Source organism: Natator depressus, chromosome 1, assembly GCF_965152275.1.
Source record: "Natator depressus isolate rNatDep1 chromosome 1, rNatDep2.hap1, whole genome shotgun sequence".
Classification (NCBI taxonomy): Eukaryota; Metazoa; Chordata; order Testudines; family Cheloniidae; genus Natator; species Natator depressus.
Window position 1 is genome coordinate 113,855,313 of NC_134234.1, and position 26,225 is coordinate 113,881,537.

A 26,225-nucleotide genomic window follows, 5' to 3' on the forward strand; every position below is an offset into this window, starting at 1 on the left:
TCCTGTTGCTGAGAGCCCCAGTCCAACTCTGTTCCCTCCTTTAACAGTTCATGCAGTGGGGCTGACTTTCCCTCAATAAAATCTTGGGAAAAATTAACCATTCCCCAAAAGGATCTAAGAGCAGTAACATCCATGGGACTTCGTAGTTTAAATATCAGCTCAGCCTTGTGTTGACCATGGGGGTGCCCCCTCTTGTCCCAGGGTTGCTCCAAAATAATTTACCTGCTAGGAACATAACAGGGCTTTCTTTGGGCTAACCTTTAACCCAGTTTCCTGAATCTTTTGTAACATTTTGTTTGATACCTCCAGAGTCTCTTCCCTGGTCTAAGTACAGATCAGGATCTCATCCACATAAGAAATTACACTCTCTTTCAGGCATCCCATCCCACATCTTGACTACATGGGCATAACATATACTAATTAGGGGCATTGTTCCAGCCCATGGGAACTCTAGCAAAACACAATTGCTTCCCCAAAAGGTGAATGCAAACTTATAGTAGCTGTTCCAATGTAAAGGGATAGCAACAACAACAAAAAATGGCTAAATCAAACACAAAAAACCACTGGGCCCCTCTTACAATGGAGGCCTTTACCTCCTTATACTTGGCCACTACGGGAGCCATTGGCAAGGTCACCTGGTTAAGGGGATGGAAATCTACCACAAGCCTCCAAGTCTTGCCATCTCTCTTAAGGACGAGCCATAAAGCAGCGTTATTAAGACTTGACTGTTCCACTAAAACACCTTGGTTCAACAGTCCATCAATTGTTTATTTCAGGCTGGCTTCTACCTCCTTGGGACACCTATACTGCTTCTGGGGTAGGGAGATTGGGGCCTGAGACTAGGATTTCTGCATCAACTTTAACACATTGTATTTTATTTTTGGCCTGCACCTCTCGGGGGGTTTCTGCACCATTTGGGCTACTCCAGTTCGTCAGATGCCTTAAGGGCTGCTATCCAGCAACTTGCTGACATTTCCACCGGTTCCCAGTATGTACCAGGAGGCAGTTCCCACAGAACCCTATTAGCGAAATCAATCAGCACTCTTAGTTCCCTCAAGGCATCAATTACCAGGATCCCTTCCCTTTCCAAATCCATTAAGCCAAATTGCCCTTTTATTTTTCTTATTTCCCCATGCTATACGGAATTTTCCTGCAACAGGGGAAAATGCTTTCTGCATCATTAAATCCCTGTCAGGTCTTAACTCCAGCTGGAGGTTCAATCAGTTTCTTATTCTGGGTACTCATCAAGGAATAAGTGGCACCTGTATCTAACAAAAAATTCTGTACACACACCACCCCTTCAAATTTCACATACACCATGAACCTCCCGATTTTGGCCTGATAATAAACAATAATCTGGGACCTGATCCTTCTTTTGTTAATTTACTATTTCTCTTAACCTTTAAAACAAAACACACACACAAAGAAGCAGCAGCGAGAGAGTGTGTGTGTGGAAAAGCAGCAACGGAGGGTGGGGAGAGGGGGATATAGAAAGAAGCATGGGGGCCGGGGGGAAGAGAAGGGTGTGTGTGAAGAATGACTTAGGAAGGAAAACCTAAGCCACAAACAAAGTACAGCCACCAACAACAAATCTAACAAACTAAAGAAAAGTGGGGCTCTGTGGGTCCAAGCATCTGGGAATCCGTACCCCTGTCCCTATCCTAGCATCAAGAGGAGAGTGGGGGTTGTCACCTGCTCTTGTAAATTAATATGCCTTTGGGCACCTTCTAGGGTTGCCAATCCTCCAGGCATATAAGAGCAGGTGAAAACTCCACTCTCCTCTCGATGCCAGGGATAGAATAAGGGAGCCCTGCAAAATCCTCGGGATCATGTATTCCCTGATCAAAGCCACCCCAGCCACCAGAGTGAGACCAGGGATGCCAGGTACCCTAGCCAGCCATCCCAAAGCTGTACTCTGGTTTAACAGGCCAACTGATTTCCCTGCTTCCCTAGCCTGGTCAAGGGAGAAGGGCCTGACCTCTATCATCTTCCCTTCCTTGGTTACTCCCTTGGGGACCAATTTTCCTTATTATGGTGTTTATTATGGAGGCTATGGGTGGGGGCATCTGCAACTCTGCCAGTGTTTCACGCAAGGGACTATACAAGGACTACCCAGCAGGGCCCAAGGGAAAAGGAAGTTCATGGGACCATCCCTCTCATCATCATAAGAAGGATACAAGTCAGGGTCTTCCTCTAACCCGTTGACCCTTCCCAGACTACGACTTCCTCTAATCGCAGCTGCTATTCCCTTCTGTTCTCCCCACAAGGCTCTGAGAGCACAACAGTGACTCTTACCTTCCCCCTGATCTGCCTGGATCTTATCCTGGGATTGTTCAGTAAAACTTTCACCTTGCTGCTATCAGTCTGCTTCTGCAACTCAAATACTTCCTGCTGCAACCCCTCACTCTCTCTCTCTCTCTCTTACTGGCACAGGCTTGCTGCTGTACTGTCTGAGGCAACGTGGTTGCTCTGAGGGGATCTGATTCGGCTTTCACTTTTTCTAACTCTTGCACCCTCTCCTTCAACCCCAATCTCTCTTTGTCGAATACTGTCGCTGCCATCCACATTCCCACCCGGACCCAGCTTTCCCATTGCTTACAGAGCTCCAGGGAGGGTAAAGACTGAGCTTCCAAAAACCATTACCATGTTCCTGTACAAAATCAGTCAAGCTGTTACCCAACACCACGCCAAGTGTCTCCATCTTTCCAAAAGTTCCCTTTTCTTTGGGCATAAGTTCTCTCTCAACCAGGTCAACGACCTGAGCCCTGTCAATTGACACGCAAGCTACAACACAGGAAGTGTAGGGAGTGACCCTGTCCTGCGGTCCTCTAATCTCTACTGTAACAAAACAAACTATTTATGCCAAGCGTCTCCTTCCTCTCAGCCGTCCTTGCTGTGGCCTCAAAATCTGTTACCTGGGGCTCTCTAAATGCAAAGCACTCAGTAACTTTACTCTCTGCAAGGCAGTAGCAGGAAATAAACCAAGGGAGATGCAGCACCTCCCTCTGCTATATGGCTGGCATAAATCACACAAAATCAAGAGCTTTTACTTAAAGCCTTCACTTTATTAGTCTCCAGCACTCTCACCAGAACGCCTTTACTCAAAGTCTCTGCTTTATTTAGTCTCAAGCACATACAAACACAATAGGTTATACATAAGACTACGTTTTAGTCACAGGGATTTTTAGTAAAAGTCATGGACAGGTCATGGGCAGGAAACAAAAATTCATGGCCCATGACCTGTCCATGATTATACTATATACCCCTGACTAAATCTTGGGGTGGGGAGGGCAGCCTGGGGATGTTGCAGGTCCTGGGGAGGGTGGCCCATGGGTCTTTGGGGCGGGGGGACGACCCCTAGTGGTGCTGGGCGGGGAGGGGAGTTGCCAGGGTTGGCAGGTTCCCTACCTGGCTCTGTGCCTCCCAGGAAGTGGCGACATCTCTCAGTTCCTAGGTGGAGGCATGATCAGGCAGCTGTGTGTGCTGTCTCTGCCCCGAGCACCAACTCCACAGCTCCCACTGGCTGGGAACCATGGCCAATGGGAGTTGCGGGGGTGGTGCGTGCAGGCGGAGGCAGCACAGAGATCAGCCTGGCCACGTCTCCGCCTAGGAGCTGAGGGATGTCACTGCTTCTAGGGAGCCCTCCCCTCCCCCCGAGGTAAGCATCACCCAGAGCCCTTACCCCCCACCACGCCCCAGCCCCAGCTCCGAGGCCTCTCCCACACCCAAACTCCTGCTGTTGCTGTGGGGGGAGGGCATAGTGGCCCAAGACTGCTCAGTGGGGCCAGCTGCACCAGCCACTGCAGAAGTCACAGAGGACCTGGAAAGTCACAAAATCCATGACTTCCGTGACAAACTCACAGCTTTAGTTATACAGCACCTGCAAACACTAGTTACCTACGGCCTAGAGGGGTCACAAGTGGTCAAATGACAAGGTCCAAGTGGCCAGCTATCCGCCTGTCACTGGGATTCCAAGAGATGGCCAGAAGGTCAAATCCAAATTCCTCAGACCTGTCTACCCCATTTATGTTAGTAGCGGCTACAATTACACCAACAACATGTCAATCAAAGAAAAACCATTAAGCAAGCATTTTTTAAGCCATTAGTTTTACAGATGTGTTTTTGCAGAGTCTGCAGTCTCACGTCCGTCTGTCCCATCCCGTTCCCCCCACCTCCCCGAAGTCAAATATAGATAGCCTTCCTGTTTTTCACAGATGCTTACCCAAGCATATCAGAGAGGACATAGTATCAGGGGGTAGCCGTTTTAGTCTGTATCCACAAAAACAACAAGGAGTCCGGTGGCACCTTAAAGACTAACAGATTTATTTGGGCATAAGCTTTCATGGGTAAAAAAAGCACTTCTTCAGATGCATCAGAGAGGACATAGACTCAGGCACATTCCATGTGATTGCTGCCTCCTCCCTCCCAGCTTTGCCTTAGTTAAGCTAAGTTCCTGCAAAGGCCTGCTAAATGCAATAAGCAGAATAATTGATAGTCCATCCCAATTATTGGCAGTGGCTTGGACACCTAGCTGGTTGCTAAGAACGCCCCTCATCACAATAAGAAAAGGAGTACTTGTGGCACCTTAGAGACTAACAAATTTATTTGAGCATAAGCTTTCATGAGCTACAGCTCACTTCATCAGATGCATTCAGTGGAAAATACAGTGGGGAGATTTATATACACAGAGAACATGAAACAATGGGTGTTACCATACACACTGTAGCGAGAGTGATCAGGTAAGGTGAGCTATTACCAGCAGGTGAGCGGGGGGGGGGGGAGGGAACCTTTTGTAGCGATAATCAAGGTGGGCCATTTCCAGCAGTTGACAAGAACGTCTGAGGAACAGCGGATAGAGACTAACACGGCTGCTACTCTGAAACTTCATCACAATGCATCCCTTTAAAAAGGTTTAGTCTTTAGGATGACATTAGCTGTAACATGTCCCTATCTTGATGCTCATGAGAGAGCAGGCATCTGCTAGTCACTGCTTTAGCTCAAATGGTGGCAGTCTTTGCTTTGATGTTGAAAGTCCTCTGTCTATCCCCACAGACCTAGGGAGGAGGGACTGTTACAGACACATGAAAGTAGCTCTGTCTTCCTAACCACAGAACGTGTAACTTTTCAGGAAGACTGCAGTTGCATTATGTACATGCATGCCTTGGCATTTTCAAATCAGTCAGCCAAATGTCCTCAAAGCTGTGGATGTCACCTTTAATACCTTGTCCTGTGAGCCAAATTCATACATGCTATCAATCTACAGTTTGCTCAATCACATCATTATGCAGCAGCATTGCAGTACAGTGTGCTGATAGGGTCAATGTGATTGTTATTTCATATCATTGCTTGCTACTTATATGATGTGCATTTGGAAAAGGCCACTGGCTCCAAAAGACCTTAACATTGGTCCTTAATTTGTTTTTGACAGCTGGAGCTGGTCTGGCCATGCAAATTTTGGGCATTGCATTTGCATCCAACTGTAGAGTAGCTTTGGCTATGCTATCTTGCAAAAAGTGTGAGGTTAATCATATTTTTTGACACTTGCTTTCCAGGCCATCAGCTATTACACTTTAACATTAACCCCTATGTTAGAATGATGTTCAGATAATTTGGAGTACTCTACTTTTCTCCAAACCTATAGTTTTAATTAGGTATAGATTTTAAACATATCCTCCATTCTAACGGGACGGTAATTGAAATTTTTTTTTTTTTTAACTGTACAGCCTCCCTGAAATCAGACATTGCAGCCATTTTATTGTAACTATCTAATTGTTTCTCAGTACTGATGCAACCTTCCCCGCAAGAGGGGATACAGAAAGGGGCACCTCTGTACTAGAGCTGAGAGACCCTGTGGTTGGCTGCTTCACCGATTTTAGTTAGTAGTAACTTTATAGTCTTTCTTTCTATAACTAAGGTTGTACCACAAGCTTTTCCATTCTTTGGTTTTCCACTGAATTTTGATCACTGATCAATAGATCCCTCAATGTCAGATGTTTTCTTGAATTATTGTACCAAGTCTTAAATTGTTCTTTTGGGGGGAAAAGATGATGGCAGAACAACCCCCTATGGGGAAAATGGGATTTAAAAAAAATATATATATATATCTGCCAATCCTAGTTATGTACCTAACATGAGGGAAGCTGGCTTTAGGTTGTAAGAAACAGGAATACTAGGCAGTTTTCCATACAGCCTGTTTGCTCTCTCAGCAGCTTTTGTTCATGAGACGATGCTGGTCTGACTGCATGGACTGGTAGCACTGAATGGGACTGCTTTAGAGCAGTTTAGTTTGTGCATTTGAATCTTTAACAAAACAGGTTATTGCAAAATAACTTGAGTGCACGAAGTCTAAGCAATTTAAAGGCCACTGCTGTCATGACAATCATGCATCTACCCCAGCTGTTACTGTCATACGTAACAGCTGATATGCATAAACAGGGTCATGTGGACTAAAGGTTTCCCTTGCTGTTCCTCCTCCTACTGTGAGGGAGTCCAGACTTTTTCCTTTTTCTCACTGCTCTCTCAATCCCTCAGAGCAGCATATTGCAGCAGGCAGCATGAAGGAAAAGCTAACCAGCACTGGATGCTTCATATGGGTTCTCTTGCGCATCTACCTCTTGTTGCTGTTTAGGGCCAAGAGGCACATGTACCACCACCACATTCCCTACGCAAGGGACAGGATCACGGAGAGATAACACGCATGGCATGCGTGGAGGGACCAATCTTGGGGTGAGATACAGGATACAGCTTGACAAACTGGGGAAGTAGGACAGGACCAGAAGGCAGTGACAAGGAAAATGTTGGGAAGGTAGAACTGGAAAACAAAGGCCTCTGCAGGGGGAGAAAGAACTAGGTCAAACAAGAGCGATGAACACAAAAGGAAATGAACGTATGTAACCAAGAGAGGAGAGAATGCTGAAGATAGAAATAAAAGAAGGATAGGCTACAGGTCAGTGCATGAGATTGGAAGCCAGGACTTCAGCACTCTATTTCTGGTCTGCAATAGAGTGGCAGTGTCCCCCGAGACCGCCTTTATGTGCCTCAGTTTGGAGGTAAGAGCCATCTCACAGGTATGTGTTATATTAAGATTCTCTGATGGAAAGTGTATACAAGTGTCAATGAACAAATTAGGTAATAGAAGACAAGCACAGTGAGAAAAAGCTCCTCCATGAAAAATCTCGCTTGGGGAGCTGCACAGGATATGACAGCTATGGCTATTTTAAAAAATGAAAAGCTACACAACCGTTAGTCATTGTCACAATATAAAAGTGTGTTAGTGGCCATATGCACCCCACCTAGTACCAGCTTCTAGAGGTATTGGTGTGTGACTATATATTTGGTCACAAGTGACAATTTTACATGGTACCAAGTATTGCAACATTATTGCCCCAAGTGGTTTTAACTGAAGCAGTACTAATGAGTTATTTGTAAGCTTGGGGAAGTTAGAAATACAATCTTAACACACAGAACAATGGAGCACAGCATCCCTTTAAAGATTTGTGACAACTGCAGAAAGTAAATAGTAGAAATGAACTATTGCCACTTTAACCAGTCCTTTCATAACTTTTCCCTCACTGGCCCACAGCTTCTTCCTAAACAGCTGACTGGGTCTCACTACAGATGTATATTGTACTTGGCTGGATTCTCCTCTTTGTTCGTCCAGGCACTTTAGGAAGGATCTTGAATGTTTTAGGCATGAACTCCATGCAGGCCTCACGGAATTTCTTGATTCTCCAGCAGTAGACGACAGGGTTAAACACTGACTTGAGGTAACTCAGCCACAAGATGTAGGTGCTGGTGATGTAGAAAGAAGGGCTGTAGTAAAACTGTCTGCTAAACACAGAGAGCAAGCTGAACACGGTGTGTGGAAGCCAGCAGAGTGAAAAGCCAATGAACAGAATGAGAATTGTAGTGAAGGCTCTGGTTTTGAAGCTCATGTCCACATTCATCTGCTGAGGCTTCTGTAGTCCCATGAGGCTTAGTTTGCTCACCTGGCCCAAGCAAAGGCTCTCAGCATGGTTGTGGATCCTTAGGGCATTGCGCCGCACGGTATTTAGAATGCAAAGGTAAGAATACAGCATGACACTGAAAGGCATGAAGAAAACTGCCACAACTAGCATCACGGCATAAGCTCGGTCAGCAGGAAATTCAGTGTACCCCAGAACACACTGGGGAGCCCGGGCTGGTACTTCCACAAAGGTCCGTCCAATCACTGAAGGAAAGGAAATGCAGAAGGACAGTGCCCAAGACATGGCGATGAGGACTTTGGCACGGTGAGGGTTCAGCTTGTCTTGCCGCTGAACAATAATTAAGAAACGGTCCACACTAATGATCAAGAGTATAGAGACTCCTTCCAAGACAAATAACCAATAGAGCATAGCTGATATCCTACAGAAGTGAGCTCCGAAGTTCCAGTTCACTGTAATAATTGTAACTGCAGTAAAAGGCATGCAGAGCAAAGACAGCATGATGTCAGAAAAGGCCAAAGTTGCTAGCAGCAGGTTGATGGCTGAACGCATGGCTGCCTTCTGGTAGACAATGAGGCAGACAATGGCATTACCAAAAAATCCAACGGCAATCATGAATACCATTATTATTACCAACAATATCCTGAATGGGGCAGGCTGAGCTATGTAACTGGAGCCTATGGATGGGGTACTCTGATTGAGAGCAACATTACTGTCTATGGGAGTGTCGTTGCATGCCATCCCTGACAAACATGAAGTGGGAGAAAGAAGAGCTAAAAAGTCTTCCTGTTAATGCTTTGATTGTTGCCATTTTTTCATGTTGCTTGCCAGAAAAAGGCCATGGAGAAACGTCTGCAGATGGCTGTGGTTAAAATGGTTAAAATAGAGATCTGTCTTTGAGGAAATATTTTTCAGATATCAGGAGGGCTGAACAAAAGCTAATATTTAGCAAACAGCAAGTAACTTCAGGGTTTATTGGAGTTGGAGTTGAGTCCATCTTCAAGGACACTTGCTTGGTGAATCTCTAACCTAGAGAAAACAGGAAGGTGAATCACAAAAGTCACTCTCTGCATCTGTTCAAGGACCATGGGATACATGCAATGATGATGATTAAATTCCTTTAATCCTTATATGTAAAGATAGTCAGATGTCCTAACAGCACATGCTTCCAGTGTTCGATAAAAGAATTACATTTTCTAGTAAGACCACCAATATCAGTTTTATTTATTAGATACACTTAGACCCTCACATTACCTGGTCAGAGAAAACAAATGACTGAAGTTTCTGGATGTTTGAATGATTTTTCAGGTTTTCACTTATCAGGTCTTATTTTAAGGTTTCTGTGGTCTGCTCCACTATCTCTATTTATCAAATGGAAGGTCTAGTGTACTTCTTCAAATCCTTCCTGAAAACATTGTGTGGGTTAATATTCAGCCACTAAACTCCCCTGCCTACTCCATTGTCTGACTGTTGGTAGGATTAGGAATGCTAGAGAGGCCACATACTCCTTCTGTGGTAATATGCACCATAGAAATGCCTATGGAAAAAATAAATGACACATGGAAACAAGAAAAATAAGCCCCTGGAATGTCCAGAAGACACGTGATTACAAAGGAGAGAGGAAGTTATCTCCCTAGATTTATTTCTTATTCCCTGTCTCATCTCACAATTGTGCCTTCCCTGCCCTTCATACCTGGGTGCCTTTTACCTGTTTATGTACTCATGTGTAAACCAGCACGTAATCCTACTCTGCTAATAGCAATACTACACTGGGCTAGATTCACAAAAGGACTTAAGCCCCTAACTGGCTACTATTCACCAACACATTTTATATACACACACACCACGTTACTAAAGCGTTATGCACCACTAATACTGTCCACATGATATTAAATATGAATTCTGTGTAGTTAGGCTACCTGACATATCTCATGTTCTTCCTGTAATTCTGTTCACCTATGCCAAGTATCCCACAACACTTCGCAAAGCTAAAGTCAGCTTTGGCACTGGAAAACAGGAAACCTGTTAAAGGCAATATACAGTTGTGGTTTGTCCTGGTACAAGTATGGAGATATCTGCATGGGCAATTAGTTTGGAATACAGTACCCAAAACAGCAAAGGAAAGGTACACCATGGTGCCAGAAGAACATGACAAAAAGCTGGCTGGTTAAATTTAGTCTCAGGTGACACAGCGTACTCTCTAACTTGTAAAGAGGTTACTGTATTTATGTAGTCTCACATGCATGATATGGGAGCACAACTGAACAGTGAACTGCATGTCTTTAGACAATAAGTGAGTGGAGCTTGGTTATTTGATCTCTTGAACTTTTTTAATATTGAACCACAAGCTTAGTCAAGATCATTTGGCTATATTTTGAGAAATACAAGTTACGAGCCTAAATCCCCAAATCAGGCCTGACTACGATTCAAACCTCCCCGCTCAGCAGCCTCCAGACTTTGTAGGTGCCTAACCTCTCTTGGCACCTATATTATTGCACTAGACATTCCCTAGGCACCTACGGTCCCACATCTGCACATGCTCACTGCAACTCCATGCTCAGTGTCCGGTTGCCTAAGCCCCAGAGTGACACATGAACTGGGGGATGATAGGCATTCCTCTACTAAACTTGCTTGTGCGGCCGTAGCTGGTAAGTGTGCTCAAACTCACCTAGTGCATCAGGTTCTATAGGCACGCTTACAGAAAATGGTGAGGGAAAGGAGGGGAGGGCATACCCCCTAACTTTTAGTCCAGTGGTTAGGGTACTCACACTGGAAGAGACCCCGGCGTCAAGTCCTGCCTACCTGTGAGGAGAGAGGATTTAAATGGGGATTTGCCATCTCTTAGCTGTGAGGCTCCTTTAGTCTCTCCTGTTGAAGTTGTTCCACTGTGGATAAATAAGAGTCACTGTCTGAGTGCGCACACAAAAATGACTTTTGCCTAATGGTTACTGCACCCACCCGGGATGTAGAAGAGCCATGACTGAGCCCCCCGTTGTGATAACACTTTATCCCCAATAGGACAGCTTCAACAGGAGAAATTGAGGCCACCCACAACAGACTAGCCCACAGCTCACGGGTTAGGGCACTCAACTGTGCTGTGGCAGATCCCAGTTCAAATCCCAAGAGAAGGGGCTTGAACCAGGTGTATCTTGACAGTAGAACTGCGGTCAGCGGTCCCGTCGGGACTATTTTTTGACTGGACAATAGAAATTCAAGGAGTTAGGCTGGAAGAAATTAGGCTAGAACTCTCTGGAGGGTTTAATAAAGTTCCACTTGTTCAAATGAACCTACATTCAGGATCTCTCTGTGAAGGAAACAGCAGCTGAGTACCCGGAGCATGGGACTAAAAGTTGTGAGGGAGGTCTTCCCTCTCCCACTGCTGTGTGGAAAAAATCCACTTTAGGTACCGATCTCAGTTGTAAAGCTTCGGGGTTAGGCACCTATCTCCCTGACAGGGGTGGGGCTTAGTGCACACCCCTCACAGTGGTGTGCTGGCTTTTGTGAATTGCCCCTTCACCATCTAGGGAACTTAGACGCCTAACTCAAGATTTGTGATCGCAATGTGTTCCTGCGATTTTTCTAGGCACCGAAGTACCTTTGTGACTCTAGGTTTAAATGATTCCTTGGGATTTGGAAAGATTTCTAGTGGTAGCTTTACTTCTAACTGCAGTACCCTTCTATTTATTCTGTTAATATTTATTCAGGGTCCTTCCCTCTGCTTTGGTGGCTGTGCTAGCTCATAAACAAGTGTTAAATATTAGATAAGCCTGTGTGTACCTTCCAAATGATGGACAAACTTTTGTTTGAGTATCATAACTGGAAAAAAAAATGAATTTCTAAACCCATAACTACAGTCTGGGAAGAGCATTTGCTGTCCATAAGTAAATGACTCAAATGTCTTCCCCATTTAGGTCCACTATATTAAATGGATCCATTAACAGTGTTTCAAAACACGTGAACACTCTGCACAGGCACACACATCACCATAGGCTCATTAATTCATCTTTTGTAAAAGTCTAATATGACTAATTTCAATGCCACAGCAAGAATTTCCAGTATTTCACCTCATCTATATTGTTTCCAAGAACTTGACATTTCAGTCTGAGTTACTAGTGCTTTATAAAGACAGAGCAAAAATGTCAGTCTGCTACCACTGCCATTTATGCACTAATCACTGGAGTTATTTTTTAAAAAAAGCCATGAATAATTTGCTTGGTCTTCATATTTTAAATTATCCTTTTTAAATGTTCAATACTATTAAGATCCCCTTTGTGAGGCCCCCAGGTCTGCATGAGGATGGATGTCTGTACCAGGCCCTCATGTATCCATGGGCGGGGGCTGACAGAGCAAGATGGAAGGTGGGAGCACCAAGTCAGTGCAGGAAATAAAGTACAAAAGTTGAGTAAGGTGGAAGGAAGGAAAATGGCACTAATGAAGCGTGAAGGGGGGGAAGTCTCACCCCACAGGAGAAGAAAAAAGGAGGAGGAGAGAGATGCACAAGGAAGGAAAAAAGGGGAATAAAGAAAAGCGTGAAGAGGTATGTGTGCGCATGCACACACATACCTCCTACCAAGCACATGCAGACACACCGTAACAACATGAAACTATTTCTCCATACCAGACTGTGTTCTAGGAATATCTTTCATGGTTAGAGAGAGTCTCTGAGCAATAAAATAAAGTTGTCCACCATGGCCAAATTAAGTTATTTTTTATGAAAAATCATGGCTATTTTGACAAAAATGGAAGTTTTTGCAAGGAAACAATTAGTTTTCATTGCTATTTGGGTGGATTTAACCAGAAAACAACTTTTGATTTTCCACAACTGAAAATGGCTTGTTTTTGTGATGAAAATCTAGGGTGAGTTCTTCATCCCTGCTTTGGTCCCTTTATGTCATATAAATGGGATGGAGCCACAAAAAGACTTTAAAAGCCATTTTCCAGGGAGCATTGCAAGGATTCCCCTGCATAGGCATGGTGGAAGACAGGCAGCCTTCTGTGTACTTCTTCCCAAGGCTGGGTACAGGGAGTATGGTGGGGTTGTGATGGGGGCGGGGGCAAGGTGGGCAGGGGATGCAGAATGCAGCACTTCAGAGCTTTCAGCCAGCACTGTAGCCCATAGGGCAGCCCAGGAAAGGCTAACTTTAGGATATGACTTCACCACCATGTGAAGGTATGACTGTAGCAGTGGTAGGTAGGCATACCCAAGCTAGCTTAAAACTAGCTAGTATGGGTAACAAAAGTAGAGAAGAGGTGGTGGCACAGGTTTCAGCACCGACTGGTAATTCAAGCACATACCCAGGGTCCTCAGTGGGCTTGTACTCTGGCTGATAGGCCAAACATAAGCCTGTGTCACCATAGCTTCACTATTGTTGTTACCTGTGCTAGCTCCATTACAATCACACCTTCAAGGGCAGTGAAGTCATGTCCTTACACAGCCCATGCCTGTGGCTGCTCTAGCCTCCACGAGTGCAGGATGAAAAAAAAAAAAAAAAAAAAAAAAGGGCTTAAAGCACCTAATTGAAGCTCAGCACAGAATCTCAACTCTAAACTCTTCTGCAGAATTTTAACGAAAATGATGTTCTTTGGTTTTGTTTTGCTTTAATTTCCTAAAGCCCATGAACTATATTTTTCAACCAGTAATCTTGTCCATATTGCTTTTGCTGTGGTAATGGTCATATCAGAACACTTGTGTCAGGCTTTGATTACAGTACAGTTTTTTGAACGGTAAACCAGCCCTCAATCTGAAAGTGCTTGTACCCTCATCGATAAGAAAACCCCTCAGAGTTGACAGCAGTTGATTCTATTATTGCTGCAGATTCTGTCTGCTTTCTTTCCTCTAAAATGTGTCTTTTCTAAAGGAGAGAGGGGAGAAAAAACCCACCCATGCAAAAAAAAATTGTTACATTGTGGAACAGACTTTACTACCTTGTCTTTTGGACAGTATGAGTCAAGGGGGTCTGGCTGCTCTCCGCTCCACCTCTTTAAGAAAGTTGGTGAATTGTCTGGATAAAAGTAAACTTGCCTGGGACTCTGCAAGAACCTTCTCCACCTCTCCTAGGGGCCTTTCCCTAGTGCTAAGGGTAGCAAAGGTGAACTAGCTTGATCGTATGATTTGTTGGCAGTTGGCCTTCCTGGCTAGGGGAGTAAGGATTCTGACTGAAGACTATTCAATAAAATTTTAAAAAGGCTGAAGTGGCAGTATTTCATACACTGAATGAAAGGAGTCTTGATACTCCAGCTAATAGATTGAAAATTTTCATTTCCCAACCCTTTCATTTTGCTCAAGTACTGAATTCAAGATATTCTCTCATGGTCTGATGCTATGAGGCACTCAGTCTCTTGCAGGCCTGAACTCCAATTGCTTAGTGTGGATCACTTTTGTTTTGCATATTAATGTAAGCAGGATCTGAAAGAACTCTCCCCTGACGGCTATCTGTGGAGGGGGAGAGACTTCAGGAGCAAACTATATTTACATGAACACATCTACTCTGCGAAGGTATTCAGCAGACAGGAGCTGTGTTGCTCAAAGTGATCAACTTTGGCTGGTGTTGGGTTACAAATCCTTGTAGTACTGAATGAGTGGTAATGTTATTAATGTTATCTTTATCGTATGAGTAAAGGGGAGCAGAACTGTGCTGAGCCAGTCCTGATTGAGAGGGTCACCCTCAGTTGAAAAGAACTCGCTAAGCCAGGGGCTCGAATGCCAGAACCCTGTGAAAGTAAGAAGGGTAGAGACAGGTGTCCTAGCCAGGAGGTGTGGCCTCTCCCTAAGGGTCCCCAATCTTGTTTAACCTGTTCCTCCCCACTGTTCAAAGATAGAGCTAAATAGGCTCCATTAGGAGTCTTTTGTTATGTTAAGTACTCCCTAGAGCTGAAAACACTCGTGGGACAGCATTTCTGCCCAGCTTGCTTCACTAAGGCTATGTCTACACTTATTTAAAGCGCAAAAAGGTCCTTTTTTTGCGCTAAAACCGCGGGAGCATCTACACTTGTTAATGACTTTTTGCAGTGAAGCTCAGAAGTTTCACCACAAAAAGAAAGCCACCTTCACGAGAGGCATATAGCTCTTACTGCTGTTCTTTTTGCGCTGTTGTGAAAGTGAAGACACAGTCTACCAGTGTAAACACCTTTTGGCCTCCAAAGGATATGAGTCAATGGGGGTCAAAGTTCAAAGTGACCACTCTGGCCAGCATCTCCACTGCTCTGATGCCAAGTAAACGGATGTCTGCCCCTCCCACCTGTAAGCCCCGGGAAGTTTGAAACTCCCTTTCCCTTTGCTTGTAGATATGACAGGGAAAGCAGCCAGACAGCAGGGAATTTTTTAAAAAATGCCACGAAAGAAACAAGGAAGTAATGGGGCAGCACAGGGCACTGAGCAGGGACCCAGGATGCCTTCTGCTCACCCCCACCTTCCCACAAGACCTATTGAGAGAGCTGCACTGTGGGACAGCTTCCCTACAGCGCTGCTCTCATCGGCGATGGAAATGCTGGTAGAGTAAACACTCTCTGATGCCTGAGGAACTGAGTGAGTACACAAACCAGTGCTTTACTTTCACCGGTTCCCTATCACTGGTGAAACTTACAGCACAGAAACTCTGTAAGTGTAGACATACCCTAAGAGCTGAAAGTCATTAAGAGCTGACAATCACTAAGAGCTGGGTGGACTTTCAAGAGACTGACCTGCCCACGTCACAGAAGAGAGGTAGGTGGCAGAAGGTGACCGGCGAGCAGAGAGGAACAACAGCTGCCTGAGCAAGTAATATGCAGTTAAAGGGACCTTTTCTCCCAACTCTCTTGAGGGTTACATATTCAGCATAGATTTCCTCAGACATTGGTAGAGTGGCTACTGGAAGTAGGTGTAAGTTACATCAGTTAATGTCCCCTCTAAACTTACTTAGACTTACCTCTAAATGTGGCTCATTGCCATTAATTGTCATACTTACTTGACTTCAATCAGCCACAATAATATAAGTTAGAAACAGAAAACACACATCATCTGCCAGTGCAGGAGTTGATTTTCTTGTTCTTTGTTCAGTCTAATTTTCTACATCTCAACTGTTGGAACTTTTTCTTCCCTGATAGACCTCACTGCCAAGAAATATTTTTTTTGGTTTTCCAGTCTGAGTTTCCTTTTCTTAATTTCATTCTGCTACTCCTAATTATGCATCACCCTTTCCATCCTCAAGGTCATTGACTGCTCAAATATTTGTAGACGCTTTTGTCCCCCTTTCCTATCCTTAATGGATTAATGTTGCAGTGGTCAGTGAACAGTCCTCTTGCAAACACAGGACCAAAATACAAGTCTTTTTGACAGTGGTTAAGTACAGGAGAGTTGAAAAGAAAACATACTTTGGCATATATTTTATAAAATGAAGTATTCATTGTAACAAGATTTAACTACTAAACCAAATGTTATTTCAGGTAGGATTGAATGAACCGCCTACTGAAATTTGGGGTCTCAGGTAAATTTACTTTGTTACGCTTCAGTCCTCATGCACTAAATCAAGTAAATACATTACGTGTTCCGAATGTCAAGGGAGAACATAGATGAATGGTCTCTACTCACGCTGCATAATTAATTTCTATTACTGAGAGTTCCACACGTGACCAGGACTGAAATATTACCCCAGAGTCTGGTTTCACTCCACTAAGGAGTAAGTACTCTATAGTAATTTATACTTATGCCCACTGAATCCATTCCACAGCTCTAAATAGAAACAAAAAGAAATAAAAATAAGATTCCCCAGGAGAGTGCACGATGCATGTTTCCTCTGCAATGTGCTGCACCAGAAAATGGCAGCAGTTTTGCAGCTAGCCAGACTCCTAGAAATTTAAAGATGCACTAAAAGCAGTTGCAAGTGATGTGCACCCATATACCATACCACAGAGGGAAGCAGCTGAGAGTTAATGTAGTCTGAGACTGCACTAACTCCTCTGTAGATCCTCAGCTCATTGCCGCAGGGACTGAACAAAGCCTGCCTACCTGGTTCCCCGCCCTGGTCCATGCTCTCCCCACATGGGGATCTAGAGATCTTCAGATAGCTCTCTTCAGGTCCAAAGATGGAGGGAGATGGTGCTGCAGAGGCAGCTGACACTTCCTTTTGCACAGAAGAGGTCTACATGTGGAAGAGACTCTTTTCCTGTAAATCATAGGGGAATGTTTACTCTCTTGCTCTTCTATACACAAACACTCTCAAAATAGGGCTCTCATTTGCTAAATCTAGGAATTAACCGATATCTTCCTTACTGTCATAGACAGAACTGGCTCCCTGAAGGCAACTGCTGTTCTCAACCTTCATCTCAGTTGTTGCCAAGGAAACCAGATCAGTACATTCACAAACAACTTCGTATAACCAGTTTTGCCCCGGGAATCTTGGAACTGTTTCTCCCCACCCCCTTTGCTGAGGTTCATTTATCTTAGTTGATTATACCACTTCTGCAAGCTCCCTTTATATGGGAACAGCTACAAGATGCATGTAAATACATCAAAATGTACACTGAAAAAAAGAGAGCATGGCATGTGCGCCATCTATCTTTTTTTTCTTTTTTTAAACTCTGGCTTTTTCAACCTCAGTGGAAGAGGGTGGTTTGGGTTGAACTGGTTAATAAGCCATGATACCGGCAATGCAAGAAATTTCTCAGTAGTACTAAAGCAGTAGAACACCAAAGATTCATCAACTTCAATCCAATCCACTTAAAAAAAAAGATTTATTTACAGTACCTAAAATATAAAAGAGGGCAATAACAAGCCTATTTAAATTAACTTGAGACAGGCTTAATGCCATCTAATTGCTGCACCTGTACCAATGGCAGAAGGAAAAACATAATTAAACTTCAGAATTAGAAGTAAACAAACAATCTAATAATAACTAGATCTCCAACAAACAGAAAGGTTATAGAGGATTCACCACAATCTTAGAGTCTAAATAAGTTTTTGTGAAAATGAAAACAAGGTTATAGAGGCAGAAAAAAGTAATCAAGCAATGCAATGCAAAGAATAAATGAATCATCCACATATGCTAAGCCACTGTGAGGATGGTGGGAAGCTAAACAACAAAAAGATAGGTTTGATTTCAGGGGAGTGAAGGCAATGAAGTTACCGTAAGCAACCTCCAGGGACCAGCAAAAATAGTTGCCTAACACGGATGGTTTAATTAAAGGCTGGAGAAGATGGTACTGGAAACCTTCAGGGTACTTTAAAGTAGTTGCTTAAAATACCTACTGAGTTGGTTCCTTAGAGCAAGTTTCACTATATTTACAGCAAGAATAAAAATGGCACCTCATTTAGAAGTGGATTACACTAGATGACCATTAGACAGACCACCTATGAAGACTGAAATGCATGCAAGACATTGAAAAAAAATGTTTGGACAATGTGCTTCTTGCCAACCTAACTGCATATGGCAGTTCTACTAAGCAATGAGCCTTCTTCAATTGCCTTCTTGTAAAAAAGAACCCCCATGGTTTCATGGAGTCAGAGTTTTCCTACCCTCTATGAGAGAATAGAGGTCTTTACTCTTTGGAATAGGCAGTTTAAGAAACAAGCTTATTTAACTGTGGCTTAGGGCTTGCTGAATTTATTTGGATCAGTTTTATCATTCCAGAACATACAGCTAACTAATGATTCAAGTATACATAATTATGCAGGGTCTGATTGGACCTTGAAATGCCATTGCTGTGTATCTGTTCCTAATTACTTTCCAAGCCCAACCAGAACATCAGCTTGACTAGCTGAGAGAAATGACAATGCATCACATGCAAACTTCTTGGCTTTGGTAATACTTTATGGATATTGCCAAAAAACAATATACTGTATTTGCCTTAGAAGATGTAAGACAAAAGCATATGTGCAGATGATAACATGGCTTCTCAATTTAGGGTGCAAACAGCTTGTAAACTAGATATCTACCATATCTCCAGTTTTGCATTATAATAGAATGCCATAAACAGCATTACATTGAGTGTTCACAGCACTGTGCCTTTCAACATCTTAGAATCTCAACACTTCACAATTAGCTGTGAGGGGGGCGGGGGGGGGGGGGAAGGGCGGTGGTGGTGGAGAGGGTCAGATTATGAGATAGCCAAAACGTTAACAACTCTCCAACCAATTTTGCACTTAGCATTTTCCTTGATAAAACTAACTTCAGACACCAAAATCAAACCAATCCAAAACCTGCTTCATGCTTTGCTTTTCAATTGTCTGCATCCACACGGCATATGGAGTAATGATCACAGGAGGGTAGACTCACATATCATTGCCTGCACGCCAGGACAGCTGCTGCTCATGACATGTGCACTGTTGTCCCTCAGAGGCACAACCTTCCGAGGAGATAGCGCATGCCGCCAGTGATCCGTCATTACAAATTGCCTGGTCCTGGGCCTCTATCCAAGAAATCTGCACAGCTGTGCACTGAAATGCATCACAGGATACAGCTCTTGTTCATATATCTAAGAACTGTGCCTGGATAGTTGGTTAATTTATTTCTGATGCCTTTGGTTTCAACAGACGAGCAGTCCAAAGACAGCAGATTTTAACTTTTCACACACTGCAGTTACACACGGACTGCTTTATAAGTTCTCCACTTGATGTTAAACCACTGAGCAGAGAAGATGCATCAACAACTGTGCACTCATCCACCACTTCTTCCTGTAGTTGGAGCTTACAAAATCTCTATTAGATGCAGCTCTTTCCCTCTTGAGGATGCTGTGTTTACTTGCAGGAAATGCACACTCCTAATAAATATCACTTGTAAATTGTTCCCAGTTCATTTAGTTCCTGTTTCTGTACATGCTGTTTGATCTCAATTTGTGCTCTCCTTGTATTTTTCCAAGCCTAATCATTGACCGCATTTCTGGTCTCAAGCACTTTACCTAGTTGCCTGATCCTTAGCGACATCCTGAAGAGGTTTGCTGAAAGATGCACTTTGGAGGTCCACTAAACTCAGACTGACCCAGCACACGAAGCCGGATTCTGCTGATCGAACAGGCAGAAGTGACACATGAAGGGAAACAGAGGACAAGCTCCAACAGAGAGGAAGATCAGTTGGTGTGATGCTGAAGCTAAATCTTATGTAATAAAATCTGAATATTTTATTCAACAAATGCCAGGATATTTCTCAAATGTTTATATATCCTTCTGCTGCACAAGCTCATAATATGGAGGTCCTGATCCCTGTCCAAGAACAGGATCCTGCAAGATGCTGAGCACTCTGCCCCAGCAAAGCCCTTAAGCACATGAAGTCAATGGGACTTAAGCACATGCTTCATGGGCACATGCTTAAGTGCTTGGCTGGATATGGGCAAGTGTACTCAAGACCTAGCTGGACGCAGCCCATATACAAGTGACATTAACTAGGACACGGAGATTGTATTCCAAGGAATGTAAGGGTCTGAATTTCTAAAATGAGAGAGAGAAAAAAGGGTCTTTCAAACAGGAGCAGTTGGTGTTTATTCCTGCAGCACAGAGTCCAGCTCAACTCATTCCAACAATAAAAGACAAAAAGTGTTCTTCTCCTCACGATACTCTCTGAAGGATGTTCTTCTGAGAAATTCTTTAAAGATTCAGGGCCCAGTTCTGCCTTCATTTTTTGGTGTAACTCCCTTATCTGCAGTGGAGTCATTCCTGATTTACAGTGGTGTAAATGAAAAAAAAAACCAGGCATGTTTCTAAGGAAAGAATGGATTGGATACTCCTCCCCTACTTCAAAACTGTAGTGAGGCACTCTGGAAAAAAGAAATAGGGAGTTGTATTATTAAACATTTATATTGCAATAGCACCCACAGGCACAGTGAGGTTGGGCCCTACTGTGTAAACATATAATAAGCCACAGTCACTGTCTCAGAGAGCTTCAGGTATGCCAGTGGGTTCAACTCAGAGGGGAAGGAGAAGTGAGATCCTCTTACCCTAATATAGATTCAGTTATGCTCGGACCAACTCCCATAGGCCACTCTATCAATGCTTAAGATTCTAAACTGGTGTAAATAAGAAATGGAAAGAAATTAAAGAAGCCCCCACTCTACCTTACCTATTAAACAAAAAGGTTTTTTACTTAAACAGGAAAAAATACTTAAATTTATTAACATTTTAGGATTAATTATAAGGCAAGGAAACCAGTCCACACTTTGCTTACAGACAAATACAGCCTTTTAAATAGAAATCCAACATAATCCAAAGACTTCGATTTGAACCCTTTCCCCTCCAACTGCCCATCGACCCTCACACCTCTACCTCTAAATCAAAGCCATATTTCTCTTGGAATTGCATCGCTCTGATAAGTAACATCTGTTTTCCAGCGGTATAAAGTTATAAGGGGATCATCATTAGTCACTAGCATAAAGGATTACACATGGAAAATACAACGGAAAAGTATCAGAACCCCATTTAAAAGATGAAAGGGCTAAGTAGGCCTGGTACTCCGTTAAACAATCATTACTGATATTGCTAAAACACTGACAGATGGAACAAATCATTTACTATGCACATCACTGGAGGGACAACCCCACTGTAGTTATTGTGGAACTGTTACTCCTTTAGTATATGAAAACAAAACAGACTAATATTGCAAGACTTGGAAGGCAAGTTCGTGAAATAGCTCCCCATTTGGCAAAGCATCAAAACAGAACAGCACACAGTCAATATGTCCGGTGCATTTTCCCCCCTCCCAATAAGCAGAACAGGAGAATAGGGGAAACTGAATAATAAGTAATAATAATTTGTTTATAGCACCCTTATCCAAGGATCTCAAAGTTTAGAGTAAACCAAGAAACATTAATTTGCCATTGTTGTGACCAAGGCTGAGAGGCAGTGGGTAAAAATAATGGCAGGTTATGGGAGTCTGCTTACATCATTTAACTGGCATTCAGCAGGTTGATTACTCTCCTTCCCCTCCCAATGGCTTCTGAGCCAAGCTCCCTGTTGGGGTAAATGGGTGCAGAGAATTTGACCCTCTTCTATCTCCATTAGCTATAGCTGCTGCTTTTGATGCTATCTGAATATCATGAATGCTTTCCCCCTAATCCCTTAGGGCTTCTAAAAGCAAATGCTTCAGATCTAGCCAATCGTAGCCAATTCCCATCGTAGGATGACCTATTACCAGGTTATGATTAGGCTGATTGAGGATCCATGCTGATAAAAGTTTACAGAGGAAATGTTAAAAAAATTTCTACATGCTGAATGTCAGTAAAATGATGTCATGGCAGCAGACTCCTGTAACCTACCGTTATTTTTATCCACTGCCTGTGAGACTTGGCCACAAGAGGGGCAATTTTTAAAAAAAAATTTACATGGCAAAGATCCATGGGCAATATTTAAATGAACCACTTAACCTTTTGGTACTAAAAGCTTCCTGTTATAATGAAATATCAGTTCTTCACTAAAATGTGCTTGGTTAAAGATTAGCCAAGAGTGCATTCAACTAAGGTACTTATATATATCCAGCGATAAGAGCCATCTGTGTTAAATACAGCCTCCGGGCCATGAAGTATTTTGAGTGGCACAAAATTATAGCAAGCCTCTGATGTGAGCTAATATCCATGAACTAGATTTGGTCTTACCGGAAGACTTAAGTAATGGGCAGTGTATAATTACACTGCCCCAGGAGCAGCCCAGACCCACATCCACACACATGGATTTTTAAACACCCATGAGCAATGTAGTTATACTGAAGTATGTATGTAATGTAGACCATGTTTTAGAGTCACTCAGGTCTCTTGCACCCACTTTCCTCTTGGAGTAGTGGGGGTGGGGCCGAGCCCTGCCTCCTGAGAAAAGGGCTGAACCAGGCCAGAAAGGCTGTGCGAACCAGAAGCCAATCAATGAAGGCCTGGGGAGAGCAAATCAGGGCGGGGGAAGGGGCAGCCAATCAGGACCGGGCAAGGTCCTATATAAAGGCTGCCCAGCTAGGGAGCAGGGCAGTCTCTCCCTGACCGGCAAGGGAGGAGGACTGGCTCCTGAGTGGTGCTGGGGAGCTCTGGTCAAGGAAAACCCCAGGCTGCAGGCCTTGCTACAAAGGGCTGAGCAGGTGCACAGGGCCAAAGGGGAAGAAGCGGCCCAGGGACAATAGTTTGACAAGGGGAGAGAAGGAGGGCTGAGAGGCTGCCGCTAGAGGGTCCCTGGGTCGGGACCCAGAGTAGCGGGTAAGCCTCGGTCCCCCCTTTACCCCTTGTACTACACCTGGCTGAGAAGGAACGTGGCCTGATACAGGCTGTGGCTGGCCCCTGCGACAAAGGGGCTAGACTTTGAGGCTGCAGTTGGCCACTAGAGCTGGTGTAGATCGAAGATTGCTGATAACACCAAGCCCCCAGAAGGGGGTGAGACCGGAGCAGTGGGCACTGCTGGAGGGTGGTGTCCTGAAGAGGATGCCATCAAGCGGGGAGCAACGTGGGTCCCCAAAGTAGCAGAGCAGACGAATGGCAAGGCACCATGTGCAAAAGGTGTTCCATGACTGGACAGAGCTAATTCCCAGAGCAACCAGCGGGAGGCAACCGCAGTGATGAGTCTTGACCCCGTCACGGGGGGGGGGAAGTAATCTCCACGGTAGAGATTACAGACTGCCAGTATATCAGGGCTGAAGTGAATGCAAGAATGACTATTTCCTGTTCAGGCTCTTACCTGCTTGCTCTATGCCCTCTAGTGGCCACTCTAAAGATTCATGATTAACACCACATCCTCCTTTCTGAAAAGGGAAGGTTGGTATCCAAACTTTTCATTAAAGCATATAACAAGAATGAAATAACAAGAACCAACAGCCATATGAAGAGCAGGGTAGGCTGCCTGAACCTTCAGCCTTGCATCAGGGATTTATTATGCCCTTTTATGACATTTGACCACTAGTCCTCTGACTTTCTTGAATCCTCAAGATTTTATGTAATTCTTCAGGAATGCAGGAGGCAGTGTTTCTCTTGCTGGATATCTCCTTGCAGGGAAAAGGAGCTGGAGAAACTGCTCGCTGTTCTATGTGGACAGGCAGGGTGTTATTCATAGGTTCAGTTGTGGGGTAGAGGTCAGGGTGTTGCATCATCAGGTGAACCTCCAGAACAAGATGTCTCCTATTCTGACAGATGATTTCCCCTGGCATCCTAACAAAGCAGACTCGAGGAGCCCTGGAGCATTCCTACACTGTCCCCTTTTCCTGAGAATTTCTCACCAAATGCAATCTCCTGGATTCAGTATCCTCAAGGATTTGAATATGGCACCTGTTTGAGTCCTTCTTCCAACAGGCTTTATATTAACCTTCTGTCTTCTGTAGTCTTGGGAAGTCAGGCCAACAAGGGTCTAGTTAGGAATGGACGGTTGGGATAGTGGATCTCAACTTCTTCCCCATCAACAGTTCTGCAGGGCTGAATCCATTTGCATACTGGTCAACGCCCCTCGCAACAGGACAAGATGAAGATCTGAGGAATTAGAAAGAAGTTGTTCTGTTGCTGCTTTGAGAGAACTGTGGGCTGGATGCGACATGAGTGAAACCACAGGTATTTGGAAACCTCAAAGTTTTCAGAGGAAAAGCGTGGACCGCTGGTCAGAGATTGTGTGCTATGGAATCCCAAAATGGGAAAAGATGGGGTTTAATTTCCACAACTGCACTGGATGAACAACCAGGCAAACTTCAAGGAATAAAGAGATATTCAATCAAAAGATAAGTTGTATTATCCAGACAGAAAAGATCAGTTTCCAACTTGCTGCCATTGCCTGTCTTGTAGAGCATATGGTAGCAACAGTTCCAGTGGGTTTGTTCCACAGGATCACATCATCACATTTCTCAACTCTCTTTTGTAGTGGTTTGCTCAGCCCAGACAACCAAACAGACTGTTTAGCTATTTCCCAGCACTTTTTGTAATGCCTTGGTGTCCCTCATGAAGTCTGTCAAGGATTTCCTATTGCATGGATGTAGGGATAACCCATCTGGACCCCGCCAACAGACTTTAGTTTATGGTAAAATCTCCAGAAACCACCAAATATGGTTTCACAGAGATTTCTGACTGTGTCTTTTTGTCCAGCCTTCTTTGCAGTTAATCATGACGTGGCTATGTAATTCATCTGCCTCTTGCGTCTTTTTCAGTTCCTGCAGGCATCTTTCTTTGACTGACAAAGTAGTAAGGACTGTATCGACAGAATCTTCTATGAACAGCTCTTTCTGTTTACACTCTTGCTGTGGTGTGTCTGGGACCAGTGCCTGGAAAGTATCAGCTATGATATTCTTCTAAAGTATATGAGCAGTCTAGAACTGAAACCTCATGAGCCTCATTTGAAAATGCTGCATCCCACATGGTAACTTATCTAGTTTGTTTGAACCTAGAAGAGTAACTAGTAGTTTGTAGTCAATTTCCACATGAAATTTTATGCCCACTAGAAGGTGTCTTAAAATGTTCACCAAGTCCATGTAATGGCCAGGACTTCTTTTGCTATGTCTGCATAGTGCTGCTCTGTACAGGTGAGTGCTTGTGAGGAATATGCTATTGGACGCCACAGGGAAAGTGATTGTTCCTGAAGGAGGACTGCCACTATCCCACAGAATGAAGCACCAGCAAAACCTGTGGTGGTTGTATTTGGTTATATAAAGGCCCAAACTGGTGGAGTGCTCAGATCTTGCTTTATCTCTGAATGTCAGACACTGTTTCGTTCCCCAATACCAGGAAATGTGTGGCCTCAGGAAATCTCATAATGGCATTGACTTCTCTGCCAGGTGATGTAAAAATTTTCCCAGGTGTGTCACCGTGCCCATGAATCTACAGAATACACTGATACTCTGAGGCACCTTCATCTGGGTAATCACTTGCACTTTCTCTGGATCTGGACTGACCCCTGCTCCACCAATGATCTGGTCTAGCAACTTGACTCTGTCTTTTGAGACTTTGCATTTGTCATTAAGTGCTTTCTCCGGTCTTTCCAGGACTACAAAGAGACACTAGTCATGTTGGGTTTGGGTTGATTCATAGATATAATTCATTTGTCAGAGAATCCCTCCAGGCAGACCCTCGAGGAGTTGTGATATTTTCCTCGGTGTTCAGGAGCAGATGATATGCCAAATGGTAGCCTATTGAAACAAAACCTTTCAAAAGGTGTGATGAAAATTGTTACTAGTACAGATTCTGCAGCAACTGGTATCTGCCAGAAACCAGACTGGGCATCCAATATGGAGAAGACTTTTACTTTACTAAAGTTGTCCAAGGGTGTTTTCAATGCATGACAGTACAAGTCACTCTCGATAGACATTCTCATTAGACCTGGTAAGGTCTACACAGATCTGAACCTTGTCATTTGGT

General features: G+C 43.9%; 1 protein-coding gene across 4 annotated transcripts in view; it reads right to left on the reverse strand.

Moving 5' to 3' along the window:
* Positions 1-3,779: 3,779 nt before the first annotated feature.
* Positions 3,780-26,225, reverse strand: part of GPR45 (G protein-coupled receptor 45) — a 34,657-nt gene continuing 12,211 nt past the window's right edge. The window contains exons 2-4 of one of the 4 annotated variants that reach the window (XM_074964645.1): positions 16,948-17,104; positions 10,767-10,849; positions 3,780-8,993 (exon numbers count right to left, since the gene is read on the reverse strand). In XM_074964645.1, coding sequence (XP_074820746.1) covers positions 7,590-8,705 — 1,116 coding nt within the window. In that variant the 5' untranslated portion in view covers positions 8,706-8,993; positions 10,767-10,849; positions 16,948-17,104 and the 3' untranslated portion in view covers positions 3,780-7,589. Of the gene's footprint in view, positions 8,994-10,766; positions 10,850-16,947; positions 17,105-19,213; positions 20,688-26,225 lie in introns of all 4 variants that reach the window. The other 3 variants (XM_074964639.1, XM_074964630.1, XM_074964652.1) reach the window with 3 other exon arrangements.